General features: G+C 41.5%; 1 protein-coding gene across 4 annotated transcripts in view; it reads right to left on the bottom strand.

The window, feature by feature from the left end:
• The window catches only part of pikfyve (phosphoinositide kinase, FYVE finger containing), a 158,262-nt gene that overhangs the window by 16,813 nt on the left and 117,372 nt on the right, over positions 1-24,077 (bottom strand). For 2 of the 4 annotated variants that reach the window (XM_028808040.2, XM_028808041.2), the window contains exons 34-40: positions 23,194-23,300; positions 20,468-20,614; positions 12,939-12,998; positions 10,564-10,740; positions 8,620-8,723; positions 3,627-3,755; positions 3,205-3,466 (exon numbers count right to left, since the gene is read on the bottom strand). In XM_028808040.2, the coding sequence (XP_028663873.2) occupies positions 3,205-3,466; positions 3,627-3,755; positions 8,620-8,723; positions 10,564-10,740; positions 12,939-12,998; positions 20,468-20,614; positions 23,194-23,300 (986 nt within the window). The remainder of the gene's footprint in view (positions 1-3,204; positions 3,467-3,626; positions 3,756-8,619; positions 8,724-10,563; positions 10,741-12,938; positions 12,999-20,467; positions 20,615-23,193; positions 23,301-24,077) is intronic. The other 2 variants (XM_028808042.2, XM_051930260.1) reach the window with 1 other exon arrangement.

Raw genomic sequence — 24,077 nt, 5'->3', positions numbered from 1 at the left:
GACAAAGTGCAGAGAGTGCGGAGGCATCACTTGATAAATGTAGGAGACTCAATAGCGCAAGACTCGGGACAATACAGAACATGCACAGTACTCCAGTGTGTGTATCAACCATCAACAACAAATCAGATCAAATTAGTAATATACTGAACAATTCTAATAAAAGTAAAGCTGAATAAATTGGACTTTGCAGCAGCATGAATAAAAGGTAAAGCACCGGTTCCAGTTAGCGGAAATAACTCAAAAATTGATAGAAATCCATGTTTTGTATCCAATACTTACAGTAAGAACCTCTGGTCACGAACGTTTCCGAATTATCAAAATGTTCGCTAAAATTTCGCATCTGTTCACGACCACGCACTCTGGTGGCGAACAAAACACTGGCAGCCAGTTTCCCTTTCGGTTTGTACGCGCCAATGATTTTCCATTCTCTGTTTCCCATTTTCTTTTGTTTGCGTATACAGGGCCTAACAAAGACGACGCACGTGTTCAGTCTCTCCCTGTACATCGTTCTCGGTCAGGCGTGCGTTCATTCGCTGTGAACCTCTTTGTGCTCTGTTTCGTGGGCTTTTGCATTCATTTTGAAATTAACCATGGCCTCTAAGCAAGTGGAGAGTGGTAGTGTTGGTGAGAAGAAAGGTTAAAAAAAAATTGAAATCCAATTAAAGAAAGAAATCATTGAAAAGTATGAGCGTGGCGTTCGTGTTACCAATCTTGCCGCTGAGGACAAGAAGTCTAGTGCAAATTTGGTCTAGCACGAACTCTTGCAATGTTAGTTTTCTCTGTTGTTCAAGGTTTTCTCAGTGTTATTCAATGTTTTTAAATTTAGTTGTGCATTCTATGGTATATGCAGAATTATTCAATAATAATGATGGAGGATGCCATCATCTGCATGCTACACCGATCCCTCTCCCACTTGGACAGAGGCAGTGGTGCTGTAAGAATTATGTTTCTGGACTTCTCTAGTGCCTTCAACACCATCCAACCTCTGCTCCTTAGTGACAAGCTGACAGAGATGGGAGTAGATTCATATCTAGCGGCATGGATCGTGGACTATCTTAAAGACAGACCTCAGTATGTGCGTCTCGGGAACTGCAGGTCTGACATTGTGGTCAGCAGCACAGGAGCGCCACAGGGGACTGTACTTTCTTCGGTCCTGTTCAGCCTATATACATCAGACTTCCAATACAACTCGGAGTCCTGCCACGTGCAAAAGTTCACTGACGACACTGCTATTGTGGGCTGCATCAGGAGTGGGCAGGATGAGGAGTACAGGAACCTTATCAAGGACTTTGTTAAATGGTGTGACTCAAACCACCTACAACTGAACACCAGCAAAACCAAGGAGCTGGTGATGGATTTTAGGAGGCCCAGACCCCTCATGGACCCCATGATCATCAGAGGTGACTGTGTGCAGAGGGTGCAGACCTATAAATACCTGGGAGTGAAGCTGGATGATAAACTGGACTGGACTGCCAATACTGATGCTCTGTGTAAGAGAGGACAGAGCCGACTATACTTCATTAGAAGACTGGCGTCCTTCAACATCTGCAATAAGATGCTGCAGATGTTCTACCAGACGGTTGTGGCGAGCGCCCTCTTCTACGCAGTGGTGTGCTGGGGAGGCAGCATAAAGAAGAGGGACACCTCACACCTGGACAAACTGGCGAGGACGGCAGGCTCTATTGTGGGCACGGAGCTGGACAGTTTGACATCCGTGGCAGAGCAACGGGTGCTGAGCAGATTCCTGTCAATCATGGAGAATCCACTGCATCCACTGAACAGGATCATCTCCAGACAGAGGAGCAGCTTCAGCGACAGACTGCTGTCACCGTCCTGCTCCACTGACAGACTGAGGAGATCATTCCTCCCACACACTATGCGACTCTTCAATTCCACCTGGGGGGGGTGGGTAAACATTAACTTTATACAAAGTTATTGTCTGTTATACCTGCATTGTTATCACTCTTTAATTTAATATTGTTTTTATCAGTATGCTGCTGCTAGAGTATGTGAATTTCCCCTTGGGATTAATAAAGTATCTATCTATCTATTATATAGTGCCTTTTATCTATCTATCTATCATCTGAAATCAATACCACTTGTTGATGATTTTCCTTTCCTGCTGTCACCGTCCTGCTGCACTGACAGACTGAGGAGATCGTTCCTCCCACACACTATGCGACTCTTCAGTTCCGCCCAGGGGGTAAATGTTAACATTATTCAAAGTTATTGTCTGTCTGTATACCTGCATTGTTATCACTTTTTAATTTAATATTGTTTCTTTATCAGTATGCTGCTGCTGGAGTATGTGAATTTCCCCTTAGGATTAATAAAGTATCTTATCTATCTATCTATCTATCTATCTATCTATCTATCTATCTATCTATCTATCTATCTATCTATCTATCTATCTATCTATTTTGTGCTTAAAAATCTTTAAAAAAATATTTACATACAGTTTGTACTGTGTGGAATGGATTAATCGTATTTACATACAATCTTATGGGGAAATTACATTTACGTCGCGACCAAATCAGGTTGCGTCCAGAGTCTTGGAATGAATTATGGTTGTGACCAGAAGTGAAAGCGACTCAAGTTGTCACGTTTAAACACACACACAGACAGACATAATTCCAAAATTATTTTTTTTTCGGACTCAGGGAGGTCTAAAACGTTGAGATTCATCAAAATCTCGAGGTTGAATTTTTTCATGATTACTATACTTTCTCTGTACTTCATATACAAGAATAAAGTAAAGTTAAATAAATCGAACTCTGCAGCTGCATGAATAAAAGGTAAAGTACCACTTCCGGTTAACGGAAATCTATATTTTGTACCTTATATGTAAAATTTGGTTAACCGAAGTGAAAGCGACTCAAGTTACCGTGTTTACACGCACAGACAGACAGACAGAATTCCAAAAATGGTATTTTCAGACGTGGGGAGGTCTAAAACATCGAGATTCATCAAAATCTCGAAATTGAATTTTTGGAAGATTCCGATACTTTCCTTTTACTTTGGATACAAGAAAATAAAAACTGGAAAATGAAAAATAATCCAAATTAAGCTGAAGATAATTTTTTCGGAGAGTTTGATGTTCTCGTTCATATCTGTGGAATTTCCGTAAGTTGAGACTTACCTGAGACCCTATCTGTAACATTTTTTAATTTTTTAATTTTCTCATTCATAACATTTTCTACTCACCAATGATCCCCACCACAAGCTCGTCTGAAGTGTCATCCCTGCCCACCAGCAGAGAGTAGTCAATGATGAGGTGACTGGAGAGGAAGTACGCATCGCTGTGGATGGAGGCCCGCAGCACGGACTTGCAGTGGGAGCGGATGTACAGAGGGTTGTCCCGCACCAGCTTGAGCAGATTTTCGTCCAGCAGTACTACATCACAGCTCTCTTTCCCAGAGTCGGTCTTCACGTTTCGGTTTCGCAGAGATCCTTTAAGGTCAAACACCTAAGAGGAAGGTAGGAGATGAGCGGCAATTACAACTGGAACAAAACTGAAAAACGGAAAAAGGAAACAGCAGTCATAAACAGTTAAATATATATATATATATATATATATATATATATATATATATATATATATATATATATACATACATATTTCTTACCTGTGCCATTTTGCGACCATAGAAAAGGTTCTCCATAACAAGCAAGTCCAGTTTCTTCTCTGTGTTGTTCTGAGAATTTTTGTAGCCAATTCGATAAACACCGAGGATCTTAGCGAGTGCCGTTGGTCTCTGAGGGCGACGCAGAAAGAAGCAAACATTAACACCCAGCCAGCTAATGAGTTAATTACTGTCTTCTTTCTTTTCTTTATCTGATTTCTCGCTATAATGGTAACGACTTGGGCACATTTTGATATTTTTTTATAAATGTTTAACAGCTTGATTTGTATATAAATAATGTCTTTGCATCCTATGAACAACTACACTCCAAATGTAGCTTCCCATCAACACAATTTTCCCACAATCTCCAAATCAGAAACTTTGCTAAACGAAATCTGCCCAATTTCCCTCACCTCCCACCTATTTCTATTCCAGAAGAGTTAGTGATCAGTCTTGGGGTCTCCAACAGCACTTCTTTAATATATAAATTTAATATATAAAAATATTTTTAAGTCCCTTCCTTCCTTTTAAAGATCCCAGAGTACAGCAGTCAACATGTCCGAGCCATGCACAGAATTCCCTCGAGCTCCATATGTGCAAAACATTCAAATATTCAACTTAAAATCTTTTATTGAGCGCATCACTCGCGTTTCAAATTGTCCAAAATGTTTCCAGGGCAAAATCCAACCTGTGAACAGTGCAATCGAGCTCCAGCCTCACTGGGCCAGGTGTTTAGGGTGGCGAGTACCATATTAACAACACTCTGGACCAAAACCTTTAAATGCCTGTCAGACAGCCTCGGTGTCACAATCCCTCCTAAATCCATTAACAGCTGTGTTTGGGTGGCACACGGGGGGGCTTAAGGTGGAGAAGGAGAAACAAACTGTAATGGCCTTACGTGGACTTGTTTCACTCAACTGGAAGAATCCTAACTCACCTCGGTTATGTCAGCAGGTAACTGATGTTATACAGTGGGTATAGAAACGAATCCCCCCTTTGAAATATTCCCATTTTTTTGCTTTACAGCCTTAAATGAAAACACACAAACCAATGTCTTCACAGCTTGACTTACTCAATGCAATCACTAACATCCAAGTGAAAGATTTCACAGCTACAGTTCAGAAGAATTATAAAAAAATAAAAAACAAGAAATCCTGAGTTGAATAAAGGACCCCCCTCCTAAACTCTTATCTGGTGTCAGTGCCCACCATTTCCATTGCGGTTACTGGCTTCCTCCCACCTGTGATCAGTTGTAATGAGTGTGATTAGTGAAGCTGTTCCTGGAGCCTTCATTCCTTCCTTGGTAGTGCCACTGACAGCAAACAACTGACTATGGGTGGCAAGTCACTTTGAAAAGATCTCAGGGATAGAGTTGTGGACGGACATAAGGCAGGAAATGGAGACAAAAAAATCTCAAAGGCTTAGTAAAGTCCATCATAAAGAAGTGTTTGGTACTACTAGGACCCTCCTGGATCCTCCAAACTGGATGGAAGAGCAAGGAGGAAACTGGTAAGAGAGGCCAATGGCCACTTTGAAGTAGTTACAGGATTTGATGGCACAGGGTGGTCATTAATGGTGTGCAGGTGACAACAATTTCACAAGCGCTCCACCATTGTGGCTTGTTCGGGAGGGTCGCACTTCTCAAGAAGGCCACATTAAGACTCGTTTGAGCTTTCCCAGAATGCACCTTGAAGATTTTGATGCCAAGTGGAAAAAGGTCTTCTGGTCAGATGAGACCAAAATCAAACTATTTGCCCTCAATACCAAACGGTACACCAATGCAGCTCACCATCCACAACACACCATACCAACAGTAAAGCATGGAGGGGGCAGCATCCTGTCATGGGGGGGCCTGCGGCTCTCATTAGGGTAGAAGGAAAAATGGATGGGGCAAAATACTGTCAAATTCTTGAGGAAAACCTGCTACCCTCTATCAGAAAGTTGAAGATGGGCAGAATGTTCACCTTTCAACACGACAACAACCCGAAGCACACAGCAAAATTGACCACCTAGTGGCTGAAGGAGAAAAAAGTGAATGTCCTCATGTGTCCAGTCAGAGCCCAGACCTAAATCACAGTGAAAATCTGTGGAAAGATCTGAAGATAGCAGACCACCAATGCTCACCATCCAATGTGACCGAACTTGAACAGTTCAACTGTAAAGAAGAGTGGGGAGCAAATATTACACAATCGAGGTGTGCAAAGCTGATAGAGAAGAATCAACAGACTCAAGGCTGTCATTAAAGCAAAAGGGGGGTCAACAAAATGACATTGACATTGGGGGGGATCCTTTATTAATCTCAGGAGTTCTTGTTTTTGATTTATTCTTTCTGAACTGTAGCTGTGATATCTTTCACTTGGATGTCAGAGATTGCACTGAGTAAGTAAAGCTGGGAAGAAATATTAGTGTGAGTTTACATTTAAGCAAAAAAAAAAGGGGATTCTTTTCTATACCCAATGTATATTATCTGAAATTGGATAAAAATCAAATTCTCACTTAAGAGGATCCGCGCAAAACTTGTTGAAAACCTGGCAGGACCTCATCGATAACATTTTACAATAAGCCTTTATATTGGGGTAAAAGACTCCTTTCTCTCTTTAAGACTCTCAGTTATTTCTCTTGGCCTGTTGGCCTTCCTCTCTTTCTCATGGGTGGGCGCCGATTTCAGTTTGGTTTTGTTAAGTTTGACTTGACTGTATGGAATGTTGCATCCTTTTAATAAATTCAATAAAAGGTTGATTTTTCATTTTTGAGGTCACTTGAGGTGGTCTACCTGGAGGGGGGCAATCAACTGCCACCATTCAGGTGTGGGAAGCTTCTAGAGGCCCACTCAGCAACACTGGAACTGCAGCCAAAGGGGCTTCTACAAAAGTACAGAATGAGGGATCTGAATACTTCTAGGAATGAGCGATTTCAGTTTTTGATTTTTAAAAAATCTGCAAACCTTTCTGAAAACAGGTCTTCACTTTGTCATTATGGGCTATCGAGTGTAGCTGGGTGGGTAAAAACGACAAACATAACCATTTAAAATTAAACCCACAACACAGTGAAGTGCACAGAAAGTGAAGGGGTCCGAGTGTCTGCAGAATCCCCTGTAGGTAACCGATGAATCAACAGTTTTATATCATAGAGAAATCAAAGCAGGGGTCGATGGCCGTACAGCTGCTTAAGGGTGCTGCAGTGAGATTTGGGGAATATGGCTGAGGGTTTACTTTTGAACGGAGAACTAAAAATTATTTTTCAGTATCTGACTTTTTCTTTGCTTTCTGAACTTTCCTTTAGGAAAGTCGATGACTGCACCATTTAACTGAAGGGACTGCAAAGAAACGTAACAAACAGAGAAGATAATCAGGTAAAAACCACGCACGTTTGGGATGGGGTGAGCATAGAATCGCCAGTCCAGCTAACCTTCATGTCCAACACAGACACAATGCAGGAGGATGCAGGACATGAGCTCTGATCTCCTTACTGCGAGGCAGCAGCACTACCACTGTGCCACCGTGCCACCCTTAAGACCCCGGTGTATATTAAGAGCTCAGGTAACAGGCATGAGACTTGCTGTGCCATCAGAAATGTGTCTTTTTCTTTTTAACTTTATGGTCTTGATCTTGACTTTGGCCATTGCCAGCTTGAGTGTCAGCCCTGATAACTTTTCTTGTAATGATTTTCTGCTGATATTATAAGATTCTTACAGTTTGACAAGTAGTCCGAACTGTCAAAACTCCTAACTGCCAGGATTTATAACCTGAATAAAAATAATAATAATTCGGGTGAAGATGCTTCAGCTTATAACATTTTTAGCTGCTCACTGCACTGGCTAATTAACAACACATCACCTGGAGAGAATCCAACCCGTTTCTGCATCCTTTTCTAGTTGGAGGAAATAGGGTTGAATAAAACTGGGGGGCTCGTTGGGGTGAAGGGGGTGTTATTATCAACATTATTCTAAAGTTCTAATTTAATTGAAAGCGAACTAGGATTATTTAGTCCCAGCAAGTATGTGCTAAATTACAGCATGTGGATTATATACTGACACTGGAATTAAAGACCTCAGCCATCCTGTGTGGTCACTTTACTAAGTCCTCCCATCTGGACCACTCGCACCAGTAGACACGGAACAGTCTGCACCTGTCAGTCACAGGTTACTAAACAGCCAATCACAGCAACAAAAGCAGTTGTGTCACGTTTAGTGACGGCGCGTGGTTCTGACCAGTGCAGCGATAAGTCGATTTAGTTATTGATTGTCATTTGGATAAAGGCGTCCTGTCTGCATCACTTCATTCTGTGTGCATAATACATCCATCCGTTTTCCAACCCGCTGAATCCGAACACAGGGTCACGGGGGTCTGCTGGAGCCAATCCCAGCCAACACAGGGCACAAGGCAGGAACCAATCCCGGGCAGGGTGCCAGCCCACTGCAGGACACACACAAACACACACTAGGGTCAATTTAGAATCGCCAATCCACCTAACCTGCATGTCTTTGGACTGTGGGAGAAAACCGGAGCGCCCGGAGGAAACCCACGCAGACACGGGGAGAACATGCAAACTCCACGCACTAAACTATTCAATGAGAACCACTAACACAAGAAGCATTAGCACTTCATCATAAATAAAAATGAATTTCTCTTGTTCCTTAGATCGCAGCTCCCAGGGCGGCACAGTGCTCAACTCTACTCAACTGACCCTCGACACTCGACCCCCCGTGTAGAGTCTTGTTTGTGGTCCTCCCAAAGGTAAGCTCAGTGGTAAGTGAAGCGGTGATCCTAAAGTGCCCAGCATAAGTGAGGGTGGCGTGGAACAAACTGGGCAGAAGTGTATCACGGATAATAATAATAATAATTCATTACATTTATATAGATGAGCCGTGGCTCCAGGAAACTCTGGACTGGAAAAGCGAGCAATACAAAATGGACAGGTCTAGGAAATGATGTAAAATAAGGAATATTTTAAGATAAAAATGACCGCAGCATTGCTAGTGCATTTCTTACTGTACCTTTTGCTGCACGGCTCCTGTTATATAGCTGAAATAATGGGGAGCAAAATCTAGAAACGACTGAACTTCCAAGCGAGGCATCTGCTTCAGGATGAACCGGTCATCTAGGAAAGGAAAAAAAAAAAAAGAGAAAAGGAATAATCAACGTTTGATATTAACCCCTTGTTGCCCAAATTTATTTACAATTATATAAAAAAAGAAATTTGTGTTTTTGCTGTCAAGCAGATGCTAAACTAAGGGGAGATTGTTAATTTGAATACAGCACACAAACAAACAATAAGCTGGCATGTATTTTTATCTCAGTTCAACGAATGTACGTCACTGAACATACTCGGCTCCGGCGTGCTGGCAAATTACACCGGGAACTGACTATAGCTGGTTCTGGCAGTTTAAGGGTTAAATTTTGGGTTACAGCAGCGTTTCTCAACCTTTAAGTATTTGTGACCTGAGTTTTCATAACAGTTTTAATTGCGCCCCCCCCCCCTAACGTTTTTTGAAAGGAGCCCCCTAATACCAATTTGTTCTTTTTTAATTGATAATATATCATAGATACATATTTTATTATACCGACTTAACTTTTATCAACATTTATCTAACTCTATATTTATTTTTCCAGTATCAGAATGTAATTTAAGTTAATTTGTTTTGGTTTCAATAGATGTATTTTTCATATTTCGATTCTTGTTTTCTTTTTTTCACATCTTCACGCGCCCCTTTTTGTTATTTCGCGCCGCCCCTAGGAGGGCCCGTCCCACAGTTTGAGAACCACTGGGTTACAGGTGGCCGCTGTATTGAAAAAGGAAGAATCACGTACGGTTTGCAAAGTGTCTCACGATGGGTCGCCGCAGACAGTTTAGGCAAATCGACATTGATCCGCCATGACTGTCGCTGGCAATTCACTGCCCTAAATCAGCCTTTGCTTTAAACTTAAGGTGACGACCCACCTAAGGTGACCAGCGGATTAGGAGACACTGAGCACTAAGGCACCAGGACACAACCCCAAGTGACTAATACTTAATGAGGTGAGGAGTGCATGACTGGCCTCCCCTAGCCTGCCCAGACATAGGCCTCACCTCATGCAGCCTGGCCCCAAATTCTATTAGCCTGCTTTGACCTACGCAGACCTAAAAGGGGTTTCAGGTTCAAAAACACTTTTTAAATGTGCCAAAGTATCTCAAAGTGCCTCTCAAGGGAAAGGAAAATGATGAATAATAACAAACATCTCTTTGTTTTTGTACTTTTTGTTAAAATACCAACCCCAGTTCCGTTATCTCTTCAACTGTTTTATTGTTTCACTTTGTTGTCTTTTTCATTACTATTGACATTCCTTTATTTTTACCGTTTCTTAAAGGTTAAAATTCCTGCTACGTGTACGTGCGCCCCATTCATCGCCGTTATTCTCCAGCTTTGCTGTCTCAGCTCTCATTCTGCGTGATCAGGTGTCAGCTGCTCCTCTCCTCGCGACTCTTCCTTTAATTCTCATTGTTCACGTCCTTTTTCTGCACATCATTCTTTTCTGTTATTTCCTACTCGCTGATCGGAGTGCCGTACCTCTTTGATGTGTTATTCAGATAATGTAATATCATCTACAATCCATTTGCCAGAATGTGAAGCAGCTGCTTGATCTGTAATCACATTTGCTTTAGCAGCTCATTTACGACTTTGACGTTTCCCTTGACAGAACCCACCAGCCATTGTCCTTTTTTTTTTTTTTTTGCATAAACTATGAATAGGACAGACAAGTAAAACGCCGCCTCATTTCTTTACCCCATTACCCAAATGCCACTAGGATCACATTACCGTGTTTCATGAATTGTCATAGCCTTCTACTTTACTCCTGTTATGTCTCATTATCGGTACTCGTTCACCGAGTTAAAAGCCATTTCCAAACATAAGGAATCCATAAAGGAAGAAAAACCTTTAATTAAAACGGCTCTTTCATACCTTCAGTAGCATAGAAAACGGCGCCAGATTTTCCACCTCGGGCCTGCCAATTAACGCAGTGTGATAAAGAGCGGATGAAGCCTTCCTCACTGCTCTCCATTATTTCTTCCCGCATCTTGTGGAACTCTTGAGCGTAGTAGATCCGACAGTAAAACTTTGCGTTGGCATCGGAGAACTCTAAAAGGAGAACAATAAAAAGAATTTGTGTTAGCGCATTAAAAGAAACGGAAGGCTTTGCAGGTCTGTTGTGGCTGCTTGGGTTGTTTATGGAGTTTCTGAGTTAATTTTTTCAGTAATAATTTCAGTAATTGACATGGGTTGTATATCAGCTGCCACAGTCAAAGAAAATTGAGATGATTTAGTCATTTGATCAGATTAGATAAATAGACTTTATTTGTCCCCAAGAAAAGAAAAAAAAAAATTACCCTAAATACAAGAAGAAAAAGGGCAGCACGGTGGGGCAGTGGGTAGTGCTGCTGCCCCGCAGTTAGGAGACCCATCTGGGTTCGCTTCCCAGGTCCTCCCTGCGTGGAGTTTGCATGTTCTCCCCGTGTCTGCGTGGGTTTCCTCCCACAGTCCAAAGACATTCAGGTGAGGTGCACTGGCGGTCCTAAATTTTTCCTAGTGTGTGCTTGGTGTGGGTGTGTGTGTCCTGCCTTGCACCCTGTGCTGGCTGGGATTGGCTCCAGCAGACCCCCGTGACCCTGTGTTAGGATATAGTAGGTTGGGTAATGACTGACTGACTGATAAGAAGAAAAAAAATAACCCTAGGGTCAAATTAGAAATTAGTTCAAAACTAAAACAAGAGAGCAGTAAATGTCATATTTCAGCCAGCAAGTCTTCAAATGGTTATTTCTTGTTGGTTTTTCATTATTTTGTACAATTTATTATCATTTATTCTAATTGTATGTTGGAAAAGGGGAAGGGCTTTGGTTATACTTCTGTCCCTTGTGCTTTGTGGGCGGGTCCCACAAGGGGTGGAGCCACCTGCCCATCACCTCCACCCTATTTAAGGGAGGGCCTCCCCGCGAGTCCTGGCACTTCACTGAAGAGAGTTCTTGTGATTTTGCTGTACTTTGTTCTTGCTTTTCCATTTTTTTGGTATTTTGAACCCCTGCTTGGTTTTTTGGATTTCATACTGAGATCGTGTGGATTGATGTTGTTGAACCTCTACTCTGCTTTCAACCTCCTTGATTTTTTGGATGCTGTATTAGCATTTTGTTTACTTTTCTGGCTTCTCCTTGAGCTCTACGGAGCTTTGGGGCTTATAAATGAACCTTTTTATTTCATCGAGATTCCTCTTGGCCCTTTTCGATTCTAGTTGGGGCGTTCTGACGGTGTTTTCACCCTCTAGTGGGCATTTTTGGAAATGTTTTTGGCAGCTGTTGCTTTTGAAGCCAAGCAACTTTGTGACAATATGAAATGAAAGGATGTCACCGGCTGGTCTAAGAGTCGTATGCTAAGCTAATTTAATGCGTCTTGAGTTTTGACGGGCTGCTCTGGCTTTGTGAGGTCTTTGTTGAAGACCTCGCTCGTTTATCAAGTTAAAATTTATTAAAATACGTTATAAAATAAGATACGTTAATAATCTATCTATCTATCTATCTATCTAAAAATTTTAGCTCGTCATGCAAAACACTCGCAGACCAAGTTACTCGCAATCTAAGGTTTTACTGTATATTGAACAATTATTATAAAAGTAAAGTTGAATAAATAAAAAAAAAAAAATCGAGTGTGTGTTCAGGTAAAGTAGCACTTCTGGTTGGTGGATTTGGCCCAAAAGTTCATACAGATCTATAATTTTGGTGTAACAACCACAGGCCAAATTTCATCCATCTATCTCGTTGCGTTTTTGAGTTATCGTGTTTAAACACGCAGACGGACACACAGACAGAATTCCAATAAACAGTATCTTCGGACTGAAACGTCGAGATTCGTATTTAGCGGATTGTTCAAGTAGGCCCTGGCTGCAGATTTGGATTTTTGACTCTGATTAATGTCGTGTCCTTTTATTGTCTCCTACTTGTTTTTTTTGGACTTCCTACGTTGACGTTTGCCTGTAAATTTGTCTCCAATCACCTGTGTGTCTCGCCTTGACTTCTGTCTACATGTAATCAGCAGCACAGCACGAGTGCGCAGCTTATGAAGTATGCAGTGATGCAATACGTATTACTTGAACTTCATGACTGTCCACAGTCACCTTGAACATGGGAACAGAATGCAAACTCCGCTCAGTCAGTGACCGGGCCTGGAAGTCCCAGGACACAAAACCAGAAGTGTGAGGTACAAAGTAAAAACCCCCCTGAATTTAGGCCGAGACCAAACTTTGAGTAAAGCCCTTTGCTAATTACAACTGATGAGTCTTTTTTACTCACGAAGTTCCACGTGAGGGTTTGAAAGTTGCTTCTTCTGCTTGTCTCCACCGTCTGCTTCTTCTAGAAAACAAGTAAACGAAAATAATGAAAAACAAAAAACTCAGCATTTTTTAACACTAGAATTACCAGAGCCTATGAAAAAACTCAAAAATCCATCCCACCTTAAATCGCTTCTCACCTCTCCGTCAGCGTCTTTTGTCCTGTAAATGTGTCGATAAGCAGCAAACAGCAAGCAGCCTGCTATCACATCCCCTCACCGCCGCACAGTTTTCTCAGCTCAAGTCTGTTTACCTGCGTGTCAGTTGCTTAGAGTTGTTTAGAGTGAGAAGTCAAGCAAAATGACATCTTTTATAAATACTATATCGTTATTTGGAGCATTTGCATTTCATGTGGGTTCCGTGTCTACAACGATCTATGTAAACACATTGTTAAAACAGAAACATTTTTCATGTTTTAGTAATAATTGACAAAATGTAGACATGAAGTGTATAATGTGTTAAGCCTGATTTCCAAATATCAAATAAACACTTTCACAAAAGGTACAAATATAACAGAACAAGTGCGTTTTTATTCAAAAATATAAGTGCAGAAAAAAAGCCGTGGTAGCATGCGACATTGACACACATTTAGTATGACTTCCTTGGTGGCACAACGGTATCAACTGCTGACTGGTAATCAAAAGGTCACGAGTTCAATCCCGCGCGACTCTGTTTTCAGAAGTGAACTGCTCTTATTCTTACTATTTTAGAATAAAAACATACATTTGATTTGAGTCTGTAACAGCCGGTGTAATTTATGATACTTGTAAAGGTTAGCTTTGTTTTTTTTTTTTATTCAGTTTCATCCTCTGCTGTTTTCACATAAAGACGCACTACAGCTCTGCAGTGTACTTGTGACTGCGTTCTTGTACCAATGCTTGCGAACTGAAGTGTCTGCATGCACTTTTCGTGGCAATACACATGTATTTTTTGAGCATGCCCGTGTCAGTCAAACACAGGAAGCTCGGCAGTGTACTTGTGACTTGATGCGGTAGGAAGTAAGTAAGTCACAAGTACACTGCAGAGCTTCCTGTGTTTGAGCGACACAGGCATGCTCAAAAAACATGAAAAACGTTTCTGTTTTAACAGTGTCTTTACATAGATTGATGTAGACACGGAACACACATGAAATGCAAGTGTTCCAAATAACGATATAGTATTTATAAAAGGTGTCATTTTGCTTGACTTCTCACTCTAAACAACTGTAAGCAACTGACACGCAGGTAAACAGACTTGAGTTGAGAAAACTGTGCGGGGTGAGGGATGTGATAGTAAGCTGCTTGCTGTTTGGTGCTTATCCACACATTTACAGGACAAAGGACGCTGACGGAGGGATGAGAAGTGATTTAAGGTGGGACAGATCTACAAGTTTTTTCGTAGGCTCTGGTAATTCTAGTGTTAAAGGATAGGGTTAGACAAACTGCACAATTTAAAGAAAAGCAAATGCTCAGCAAGAATTTTGAATATTTAAATATAAAAAGTGGAGCAACAACAGAAAGGGTTAGTGCACAACATTAAAACAAATCATTTCTCGCAAAAGAACTCAAATCAATAAAGCAAATCCAGCAAAACTGATGAATAGGATTAGCAGCCCAGTGTTCAAATTCAACCCCTTATTGCATGTAAAGGCACGGGGCATATTGTCCTGTCACTGGGGTTACTGCGCAATGCAAAGATGGACGTTCTTCTCCTGAGCCGATGTTGGCCACAGTGCGGATTTTAAGAGAGTTTCCGATTCTCAACTTTCATATCCGCGTATCATCTTAAATGGCAACAGAGGATTCCAACAGGCGGTTCTTGTGTTGAGAATACCTGAGACGCCGCTGCTCCTCACTGGCACGTCAAAGTCATGACTTCTAATCACACAAAAAGGTTTCAGCAGCAGTTGAGTGGCGCCTTTAAAGTCTCAGTCGGCCCGTCGGTGACAAAGAGCGGCGACTCTGAAGGTCCACCCTGCAGGAGCCCCTGCGACTCAACGAGACTCGGTGAGGCTTCTATCGTCTTCAGCGGATCTCATGCTTTAATTAGCCTGACATTTTTTTCCCTTTCTCTTATTCTGCATTTTGGGAATGCTTCACTCAAAAATGATCCTCGTTTTAATTTATGTTATTTACCCTGCCCTGTTTGTAGTGATGGCCATAGAATAATTTTAATCTCGTGGAGATGGGCTTCTATGAGGAGGAACGCTGTACAAACGGCAACCAAAATCAGAACATGTCCGTGAAATAAAAATCTCAAGTTACTCGCGTCCCATCATCCTTCTAGCATTCTAGCGCAGCCCTTCACGGACACCTGATACTACTGGAAGGACAACAGCATATACTGTAAGATGCTGGTTCAGCACGCGGAGGACAAAAAATGAAAAGGTCCGACTTTTCAGACCAAAAACGCAAAGGGATGGGGAACGCGAAGCATTTTCACCCTGCCTGATTTTCAGTGATGAGGCAATGAGGGGCACACACACTGAGGGCTTGAGAAGGCCAGAGAATACATTTGGACAGCTTTGCGTTGACTCGGCTTAAACCACATATTTGCAATTTTAGGGACGCTCTTTTCAAACATCCCTGTAGTGACAAGTCGAGCAAAATGAACCCTTTGATTGGCTTTCCAGGCAACTCAGGCAAAATGTAATCAATTACAAACAATTACAAACTATCAATTACAAAGCAATTCTGATTACAATTATGATTCGTTCAACTTCATTCTTATTTATCTCAAAATAATCTGTATGAACAGTTCCAGTCTGGTTTTCGTCCCCTCCACAGTACAGAAACGGCACTTCTAAAAATGACTAATGACCTCCTTATGGCAGCTGATTCTGCTTTAATTCCTATTCTCATCATCCTTGATCAGAGTGCAGCCTTTGACACTATTTGTCACACGACTCTTCTCAATAGATTATCTTCGATTAGCATTACCCACACTGCATTAGATATATTCAGATCCTACCTCTCAGGCCGCACTCAGTTTGTTCAGCTTAAAACGTTCACATTCCAACCCACCGCTGTTACTTCAGGTGAGCTTTGTCCTGGGACCCCTCCTTTTCATTATTTACCTCCTTCCCCTTGGTAATATCTTTCGTAAATATAACGTCAGCTTCCACTGTTATGCTGATGACCCCCAGTTCTATCTCACTAGCAAACCTACTGTTTCCTTTCCACCCTCCTCACTTATTGATTGCATAGCAGAAATCAAATCCTGGTTTTCTTCAAATTTTCTTAAATTAAATAACAAGTGACAAAACGGAGGTTCTCCTCATTGGTACAAAATCAACATTATCCAAAACTGATCATTTGTCCTTCTGATTCTGGTAATCTTGTTGTGCCCCACACTAATCTATGCCGTATGGGTGACAGGGCCTTCAGCTGTATAGCACCCAGGCTTCTGGAATGACCTACTGAAATTAATGAGATCAGCTGACTCCATGAATTCTTTTAAAAAACAACTCTGTTCAGGAAGGCTTTTAGCTCTACTTGACTTTATTACCTTTCTCTCAGTTTACTTCTCTGTCAAGATGCCAATGTAACCTGTATGTGTGTGCTATGCCATCAATTATGTTGTCTGTTTTTTTTTTTCAGAATTTACTGTCTTAATCTTCTTTATTTATTTATCTGGTTTGTACAATGCTATATACTGTATCTTCTGCCGTTCTTTATTATATTCTGTAAGTGCCTTGAGCATGGGAACTGTCTCCCCTTCCCCACAGGTGTCATCCTTGACAGTACTTTATCCTTTCAGTCCCACATCAATAACATCTCCCGGTCTCCATATTTCCACTTGCGTCACATTAATTGTATTCGCCCCACACCACTGCTATCCTCGTTCATAGCCTTGTCACTTCTTGTCTGGATTATTGCAATTCCCTTTTCTTTGGTCTTTCTCGTAAGTCTCTTTATAAGCTTCAACTGGTCCAGGATTCAGCTGCCCACCCGCGTCATTACTAGAACCCCCTCTATTCACCATGTCACTCCCGTTTTGCAGCAGCTTCATTGGCTTCCAGTTCAGTTTCGCATTCAATTCAAAATTCTCCTGTTAACTTTTAAGGCTCTCCACAACCTCGCCCCTCCATATCTGTCTGACCTCCTCCATGTTGCCATTCCCTCCCGTACCCTCAGATCCTCTTCCTCCATCCACTTGACTGTCCCCTTCGTCCGTCTTACCACCATTCAGTTGCTCTGCTCCCCAGCTCTGGTACTCACTACCATCTGAGCTTAGAAATATTGAATCATTTTCACTTTTCAAATCTAAACTTAAAACTCATTTGTTTAAGACGGCTTTTTCTCTTTGATTACAATTGCTCTGTCTGATTTTAACTTTTGTATTTTAGTTTTGTTTATAATCTGTGTATTATCTATTGTTTGGTGTCCTTGAGTGTTTAGAAAGGTGCCTACAAATAAATAAAATGTATTATTATTATTATGATTCCATTTTGCCTGAAGGAGGGGCCCGAGTCGCCCCCAAAGCCTGCCTGTTGTAATCTTTCTAGTTAGCCAATCAAAGGGCTCATTTTGCTTGACTTCTCATTCCATCCATAATGGCTAACACGGTAACAACACCCTAGAACTATAAACAACCCTGTAAAAGCCTTTTAGCATTGACACATTTATTAGTAGCACAAACTCTTCAAAATGTATGATGACAACAACAAAAAAAAAACACATACTTTTGAATTTTTGAGTTAAGGGTTTTTTTTTTTAATAATTAACATGTATTTGAGTTTCTGAAAATGAGAGTTAACACAGAGCAGCGGTGCACAAGCTCAGTCCTGGTTTTCATTCCCACCAATTTCACAATCAGTGCGCCATTCCTACTTTGAATTGATCTCGTCATTGCAGTTCAGTTACTGTGCAGGACATCACTGTGGTCGGCGCATTCAAAGAAGCTTAGCACTCGCCTCACTTGATTATGAGATTTTATTCTTTCGTATTCAATTTCCGCTTATCATTATTATCCAACATTGTCTGCTTTGCCTTTTTATTGTACTAACTGCGTAAGCCCGTGCTGTAAAAAGCCCGGGGTCCTAGAAACTACTGAAATTGTCAGAAAAAAAAAAATGAAATGTAGAGAAGTCAGGTAATTGAAAGGAACTGCTCTGAGTGTCTCTCTCCTAGGAGGATTCATTTTGCTGACGCGCTCATCTTGCTTGTGTATTAGCAGCTAAGCGACTGCCTTTCTTTGGAGGTTTTGTTTTGCCTACGCGCTTGTCTCACTTGTGTATTTGCAGTGGGAGGAAAAGTGAAAGGGATAGCGTTTTGCCTTTTCTTCTCTTTTCGCGCTCATCTCGCTTGTGTATTAGTGGCTAAGCGACTGTCTTTCTTCTGTGGTTTCGTTTTACCGATGTGCTCGCCTCCCTTGTGTTATTAGCCGCTAAATGAGCTTCTGTTTCCTCGGAGGCGGAGCTCTTACCCTGACTCCACCTCTCACTTCCGGGCCAGACAGACAGACAGACACACATACACACAGACACTTCCACGCATAGACATTTATACGTTTTCATTCAGAAACACAGATTTTAGTCTCCATTCTTGCCTTTTGTCCGCACTACCCCAGCGTTTTTAACCCTCAAACATGGCGATTTTTTTTGAAGACGCTCTCCAGAGTCGTATATTTCTGAAAACGCCGGCCAGCGCTGTGGTGAAAATGGAGAGTTTTGAAAACGTGCCTTGATTGGTTTGTGAGTATTATGTGGCCTTTCCCTGACCGGAGCCGTCTCATTCTCTGACTGGTCACCCTTCACAGAAGAAAGCCAGCAGACTCAGAGGAGTTGCCTCCCATGGAGCTTTCTGTGTTGCTTACCTGTATGCGTCTAAATTGTGTTTGGTACGCTCTGAATGCTGCACCTCCTGCACAAAAGGCAAATCATTTACCGGTCGCGATAGTTTTGTGGTAAATCCTGTGACCAGAAGCGTAACCATCCCCTTAAGAAGGACACACGTTTGTGTTTCTGCACACACCCAGTGCAGGCGAATGGCTACCCCATCTTCGTTTTCAGTTGATTTAGTGTTGCAAAGATGCTTTTGCAAACTATATAAAAACACAAGTGTGTTAAACGTTGTACTGCAACTCACACTTTGCAGCATTGCCCAATCTTCTTCACGCATACAGCAGGGGAAATAAGTATTGAACGCGTCAATGTTTGTCCTTCCATCCATCCATCCATCATCCAACCCGCTATACCCTAAGTACAGGGTCACGGGGGTCTGCTGGAGCCAATCCCAGCCAACACAGAGTGCAAGGCAGGAAACAAACCCCGGGCAGGGCGCCAGCCCACCGCAGGGCACACACACACACACCCACACATACCACACACTAGGGACAATTTAGAATCGCCAATGCACGTAACCTGCATGTCTTTGGACTGTGGGAGGAAACCCACGCAGACACGGGGAGAACATGCAAACTCCACGCAGGGAGGACCCGGGAAGCGAACCCGGGTCTCCAAACTGCGAGGCAGCAGCGCTACCCACTGCACCACCGTGCCGCTCCTCTGGTGAAAATTTCATGTCAATATCCCCAGTAGACATTTGCGTTCAATACTTATTTTCCCTGCTGTATATAATGTATATAATAAACTAATGAATAACGCGCACACACACACAATGTCTCTAACTGATCGATGGATACTCCAGCTGGATTTGCACACAGTATTGCGATTAAAAAGAACAGAAAACCCCTCAGTGTTTTCGTTTGAGGGGTCCATTCGCCAACTTCAGTGACAACATTATGAGAGCGCTTGGTTGTTGTGCACAGATTTGCTGTACGTTGCATCTTCACGCTTGTTAAGCAGTTCATGTAGAACACTGATCCACCACATCACAAGCTCTGAGGGGGTTAGTCCTTCATGGTGATAGGATCTCGGGGGGGACGCAGAGAGATATATAAAAGGTTTTTAAAATGTTATGGACTCAGAATATAAGTTTATCTCGGGGAGGCACGGTGGCTCAGCTCCGGCCACGTTTTTGGTCACGATTATCGGTCCAGCATCATCAGTAGATGCTTCCCTAACCCTCGGGGACCTTTAGAAGACCACCATACCGCTATAATCCACTCCAATCTAGTTAATTTTCTCCTACCCTATTGACTTCAGTGCATTTCGTGGAGATCGGCGATTTTCGTGTTGTCACAGAACTCAAGGTGAAGCAAATTCAGTGGGGTTCGCTCATTACCGGCGACCATCGGCATCAGGACACAATTAGAAGAACAAACTCTCCAGTAAGGGGTACATTAAAAAGAAAATGACAAAACATCTGCGAGCTTTAGTGAATTTCTTAGAAACATCTGAAGGCCACAGAACTCGAAATAAGAAGGACGGACTGATGGTGAAATTGACTGGAATAAAAACCTGCAGCAATGACGGTGAAGGACCGAACTTGAAGACCAGTGAGGCAGTTGAAGTAGAGAATCGGAATGCTTGGATTTGACAGCAACCAGAATCACTTTAAGAGAGAAAAGCACGTTACACAGAGCAAAGCCGGTCATGGGGGGCTATACCTTGGGGCTCAGGCCCATGGCTGTCCGCCCCATCCTTTGCCGACTGTCCAACCTGATAATGAGCACTGTCGGCACCCTGTAAGGACAGATCGGGACTGCGGGTCCCTGAACCACGGAAAAAAGACAGCACTCCCGTTGACTTTCTGGCTGCAAAAATCAAGAACATAGTAACAATAATTGACGATGCAACCGCCTCTCCTACGTAAACCATTCAGCTTCAAATTGTATTGGGGACAATCTGGAAATTCAGAAAGCAGGTTATACATTTTGTCATTTTACAACACAACAGAAGCTGCTTATCGAATTGTCTGCGTAATAAAACAGTCAAACTGCTTGAAATCAAAAAGCCAATTTAAAAACAAGGAGGAAGTTAAAGAAATTGGAAACACATCCAATTTAGCGGATGCTCCTTTTACAAATCACCGAGTGTGGAATGACCTGTTATTATTCTGAGTGAAAAGAAATCATTTGTGAATGCAACTGCTTAAAAGAAGACTAATTACGTTACACCAAATAGAAATTCATAAGGCTGTCAACTCTGCTGCCCAACCATCAAATTGTTTCCTTACTCTTTGCACACAATTTGAAATCTTCGAGCCGCGGTATGAACTCAAATCAAGGACACACAAACTTTTGGCAGCTTTCTTTCTCCTGATGTAGTCAAGCAAACGTCTTTATTCTGTAATGGCAGCGGATCACTAAGTTCTTCAATTCAAGCCCCGAGCAGCTAATGTTCAGCTCACATTACTGGATAACTGGCCCAATTTTGGACCAAACTCAGCCCGTCCGTCAGCGGGAAAAGATGGCTTCTGATTTCAAGCAAATTTTAAAATGATTACTTATTGTCTAAATTATCCTGTAATGTGAGGCACGTATGTGGTGATTAATCTTAGCCTCCTGAATTTACTCTCCAGCCAATCAGAGACATCAAATCCTAAATAATACGTTGTGATTGTAAATCTGTTCATGTGATGTTGTGGGCGATTTCTTCTAGTGAGTGTTCTCCAATACCCTGAAGACAGGCAGGAGAAGGACAAACAAGTGTGTGGGGGGGCTTCTCATACAGGTGCATCTCAATAAAGTAGAACATCATCGAAAAATTAATTTATTTCAGTAATTCAATTCAAAAACTGAAACTCACATATTACATAGATTCATTACACACGGAGTGATACCGTATATACTCGCGTATAAGTCTGATCTTGAAACCCGAAAAATCGATCATAAAATCAGACCCGACTTATACACCCGGTCAAAAACGCGACACTTAATCTTCCTGCCTCCTCCAATCTCACATCAGTTTCTCAGACACATTGAATTTTGTTGCAGCAGCGCAGTTCCCAATTTCTTTCGCCACTTCAACGACTTTTAATTTAAAACCAGCTTCATATTTTCTTCTGATCAAACGCTCCATCGTAGATAAGGGATGCTCTTACGATAAAGGTGTATGAGGGTGTGAGATACGAAAAACACAAATCAGTGCAAACGTCACTTCAGAATAGTTCGGGTATTGCCATGTGGTCACGTGGGTACATTACATAGAAAAGAAAAGGCCGTGTGCTCCGTGGTTCCTCTCTCAGGTGGGCCTTAGCATATCAATCTCTTGGGCCAATAGCGCGAGTTTTCCACATTTGACTTATATGACCGACATTATAAAATACTGGAAATTATACAATAAAATCAAGTCCCAACTTATCTGTGAGTAGATACGGTATATTTCAAGCGTTCACTTTGTGTGTAATGAATCTATATAATATATGAGTTTCACTGTTTGAATTGAATTACTGAAATAAATTAACTTTTCAATGATATTCTAATTTATTGAAAGGCACTATTTAATACGATAGATAGATAGATAGATAGATAGATAGATAGATAGATAGATAGATAGATAGATAGATAGATAGATAGATAGATAGATAGATAGATAGATAGATAGATAGGAAAGGCACTATATAATACGATAGATAGATAGATAGATAGATAGATAGATAGATAGATAGATAGATAGATAGATAGATAGATAGATAGATAGATAGATGTGAAAGGTGCTATATGATAGATAGATAGATAGATAGATAGATAGATAGATAGATAGATAGATAGATAGATAGATAGATAGATAGATAGATAGATAGATAGATAGATAGATAGATAGATAGATAGATAGGAAAGGCATTATATAATGCAATAGATAGATACAGATGCATCTCAATAAATTAGAATATCATCAATATTGAATTAAATCTAATTTTCTGAGATCTGAATTTTGGGTTCTCATTAGATATAAGCCAATGGAATCTATATTATATAGGACTTTCAGTTTTTGAATTACTGAAATAATTTAACTTTTTGATGATATTCTAATTTATTGAGATGCACCTGTATATTCAGCATCTGTAAGGTGTTAAAAATCTGCAGGAAAGGAAAGAAAAGATGAGTATGTGGAGTTGGGGGGTCAGAATAATTGAAATGATTTCAGCCCAAGGCTGCAATGTGAATAAAGTGAAGGGGTCCGACCTTTACGAATCCTTTGTATTTAAACAGTCAGTGGACACGCTGAATCGCAAGCCGTCACGCACCTGAGAGCTCACATCTTCCACTGTAATGAAGTGGTTGAGGTGAAAGGAAAAAGAAGGTCAATCATAAATAAATTGGTCATATGTAGTCAGTGCATGGGACCTTAGCACAGAACTGTCAAATCGGAAAGAATACCGGAGGCTTACTCGGAACATCGGCTTCTGTGCTGCGATTTAATGGCACTGTTGCTGCTGCTCCTGTCATCTCAGCTTGCCTGGCAGGGCTGTTGATTTTTGTTCTGCTGTCCGTGGCACTAAAATTTATTTAAAAAAAAAAAAAAAAAAAGGTTTAAGCACAAAGAGAGGCACAGTAACTAATTACAGAAAAAGACAAAGGCATTTAGTGGAACAGAAACATGTCATCGTCTTCCTATCATTACACAGTGGGCTTCCTCAGATTTGGTCCTGGAGGGCAGCATGTTGTCACAGTATCTTATTTAGAACCCATTTATTTGTTACTAAGGCAATGTACCTTCTTGGGCTCAATTATAGTTAACTCAGTTGTTACTAATTAGAACCCTTAATTGCTCGTTTTAGTATTAAACGGCTGCTTTCAGGTTTGAACCGTTTCCCATTTTCTTGCCGGCTGTCAGTTAATAACGAGACACAAACGAACCAGCGGCACTCCAGCTAAAGTGGTCCCATTTAAAGCTGCTTACATGCATTATGAAGTGTGTGTGTTAATCACGGGTATAGAAATAAACAAGAAGGGAAGGACCAAAAAGTATGAATCTGCTCCAGTCCATGAGACATACTGATAATAATGTCCTCAGCAAAGGGAAATTCACAATGTGATAAAAGATTTGTCTTGGAATAATGAAAATGCTAAAAAGTCATGGAGTCAGGCTACGCCCACAGTGCCATGTTTTTATATAAAATCGACCTTCACCCATAGTGGCACTGTCACGCTATTTACAAATGAATCTTTGGTCACATTAAAATGGTCAAAAACACACACAACGCAGGCAATCGCTAAAACTGGGCATGTGTGCTTCGGCAGAAAGAGGAAAAGGAAGTGCCCTCCATGAAGG

The sequence above is a fragment of the Erpetoichthys calabaricus genome, chromosome 8, assembly GCF_900747795.2.
Source record: "Erpetoichthys calabaricus chromosome 8, fErpCal1.3, whole genome shotgun sequence".
Taxonomy (NCBI): domain Eukaryota; kingdom Metazoa; phylum Chordata; class Cladistia; order Polypteriformes; family Polypteridae; genus Erpetoichthys; species Erpetoichthys calabaricus.
Note: the sequence above shows the minus strand (reverse complement) of the source record. Positions and strands in the feature narration are given on the sequence as shown.